The sequence below is a fragment of the Leucoraja erinacea genome, unplaced genomic scaffold, assembly GCF_028641065.1.
Source record: "Leucoraja erinacea ecotype New England unplaced genomic scaffold, Leri_hhj_1 Leri_228S, whole genome shotgun sequence".
Classification (NCBI taxonomy): Eukaryota; Metazoa; Chordata; class Chondrichthyes; order Rajiformes; family Rajidae; genus Leucoraja; species Leucoraja erinaceus.
In genome coordinates this window covers 95601-98089 of record NW_026576129.1, presented here as the reverse complement: position 1 = coordinate 98089, position 2489 = coordinate 95601, and the positions used below count along the sequence as shown (strand labels likewise).

At 53.3% G+C, this 2489-nt stretch overlaps 1 protein-coding gene across 1 annotated transcript; it reads right to left on the bottom strand.

The window, feature by feature from the left end:
- Positions 1-224: 224 nt before the first annotated feature.
- Positions 225-1577, bottom strand: LOC129716400 (urotensin-2 receptor). Its single transcript, XM_055666273.1, has one exon. It carries the CDS (start codon positions 1386-1388, stop codon positions 321-323), a length of 1068 nt encoding a protein of 355 aa, XP_055522248.1. The 5' UTR covers positions 1389-1577; the 3' UTR covers positions 225-320.
- Positions 1578-2489: the final 912 nt, after the last annotated feature.

Sequence of the window (2489 nt, the reverse complement as noted above, 5' to 3'; positions counted from 1 at the left end):
CAAGAAAATGGACAAATTGCAACAAACGTGGATCGATTTCCCAAAATTAACGATGCTTTACATTTCCCTTAAATTTACATCCATACGCTCAGGGGCTATAATCAAATCCTTGGTTTAACCAGCAAAAATAAATGCTCCGCTCCACAGTAATGAACAGCAGCGATACGATTCAATTGTAAAGTGAATTGCAAACTTCCATGGGCTGTCTGAATGGTGCTTGTTCAGATTGTTCCCAGTGTAAGGTGCAAGAAACAGTCAGACAATGTTTAAATTCCTACCTGAAGGCTTGAGCGAGCATGATATTTTAGACACGTACAGTGTCACTTCGACCCTTTCAAATGAGCCATGCCCACAGTCTCGGAAGAATTGCTATTGTGGTTCCATGAAGAGATGGATTTAATAGATCGCCGCAGGCTGGCGTTTCGTCTAAACGACGTGGATCCTGATCGCTGGAGCTGTTTGTGCCTTTGTTTCAGATACTCTTTGTAGTTCTTGGTCAGCAGCGTGTACAGGAAGGGGTTAATGCAACTGTTGCTGTAAGTCAGGCAGGTCATGAAATAGTTGATGCACGTTACAGTCCGCTGGCTCATGTTGAGGCTGGTGGAATAGAGAAGGATAAGTTGCCAGACCCAGAAAGGCAGGAAACACGCCCAGAAGACCACCACGATGCTAAAGATCATCAGGACCACTCTCTGTTTGGACGCTTGCTTGTTCTCGCTCTTTGCCAACGTCTTCCTTTGGGATTTCAGGTAGGTCCTTGCTAACTGTGTGTAGAGGTAGCCGATGATCATTCCCGGCGCTACGATACTGGTGCTGAATAGTACAGTCAGGTAAACGGTGTAAAACTCCTGGCTCCAAGTGCTGGCGCAGGTCCGCTTGATGGCCCCGTTCTCCACCCTGCTCTCTTGCATTTTAAACATGCTCATGACGGGGAGGGCCAAGAGGAAGCTCACCATCCATACCGCCCCGGCCATGGCCTTCCTGTAGCCTTTGGAGCGGCTCGCCGTTTCCAGGGGTTTGGCCACGGCCAGATAGCGCTCGGTACACATCAAGGTGAGGGTGAAGATGCTGGCGTGCATGGTGAGGAGGTCAAGACTCACTAGGAGCCTGCAGCCCACGTCGCCAAAGTACCAGGTCTTTGCGAAGTAGGTGCAGACGATGAATGGGATGGTGGAGAGATACAGGAGATCGGCCAGCGCCAAGTTGACGATGGAGATGTAGACGGGGGCAGCGGACCTCATGCACTGACACATCACCACCAGTGTGTACACATTGCCCGTCACGCCGGCCACGTACATGATGGACAATATGGTACCAAACGCCGAGGCGATGGCCAGCTCGTCCATGGCATCTGGCGCTGTGATGTTCTCCGAAGCGTTGCCATACATGTTTAGTTTGGCGTCTCCTGCGTGGTTCAGATGGTGGGAGCCGGGAGACGGGGGGACCAGTGGCTCACGGCGTCACCCACTCGTATCCCAGAGCAAATGCTCATCGTCCCGAGGAACGGCTCTGGCGCTGTGTCTGTACCAGCTCTGGCGCTGTGTCTGTACCAGCTCTGGCGCTGTATCTGTACCAGCTCTGGCGATGTATCTGTTCCAGCTCTGGCGCTGTGTCTGTACCAGCTCTGGCGATGTGTCTGTACCAGCTCTGGCGCTGTATCTATTCCAGCTCTGGCGCTGTGTCTGTACCAGCTCTGGCGCTGTGTCTGTACCAGCTCTGGCGTCTGTACCAGCTCTGGCGATGTATCTGTATCAGCTCTGGCGATGTATCTGTACCAGCTCTGGCGCTGTATCTATTCCAGCTCTGGCGCTGTATCTGTACCAGCTCTGGCGCTGTGTCTGTACCAGCTCTGGCGCTGTATCTGTACCAGCTCTGGCGATGTATCTGTATCAGCTCTGGCGATGTATCTGTACCAGCTCTGGCGCTGTATCTGTATCAGCTCTGGCGATGTATCTGTACCAGCTCTGGCGCTGTATCTGTACCAGCTCTGGCGCTGTGTCTGTACCAGCTCTGGCGCTGTATCTGTATCAGCTCTGGCGCTGTATCTGTACCAGCTCTGGCGCTGTGTCTGTACCAGCTCTGGCGCTGTATCTGTACCAGCTCTGGCGCTGTATCTGTACCAGCTCTGGCGCTGTATCTGTACCAGCTCTGGCGCTGTATCTGTACCAGCTCTGGCGCTGTATCTGTATCAGCTCTGGCGCTGTATCTGTATCAGCTCTGGCGCTGTGTCTGTATCAGCTCTGGCGCTGTATCTGTACCAGCTCTGGCGCTGTATCTGTAACAGCTCTGGCGCTGTATCTGTACCAGCTCTGGCGCTGGATCTGTACCAGCTCTGGCGCTGGATCTGTACCAGCTCTGGCGCTGTGTCTGTACCAGCTCTGGCGCTGTGTCTGTACCAGCTCTGGCGCTGTATCTGTACCAGCTCTGGCGCTGTATCTGTACCAGCTCTGGCGCTGTATCTGTACCAGCTCTGGCGCTGTATCTGTACC

What these genes read in the sequence shown, in the direction of transcription:
- LOC129716400 (XM_055666273.1), bottom strand. Translation starts at nt 1,388, where the DNA reads ATGTATGGCAACGCTTCGGAGAACATCACAGCGCCAGATGCCATGGAC.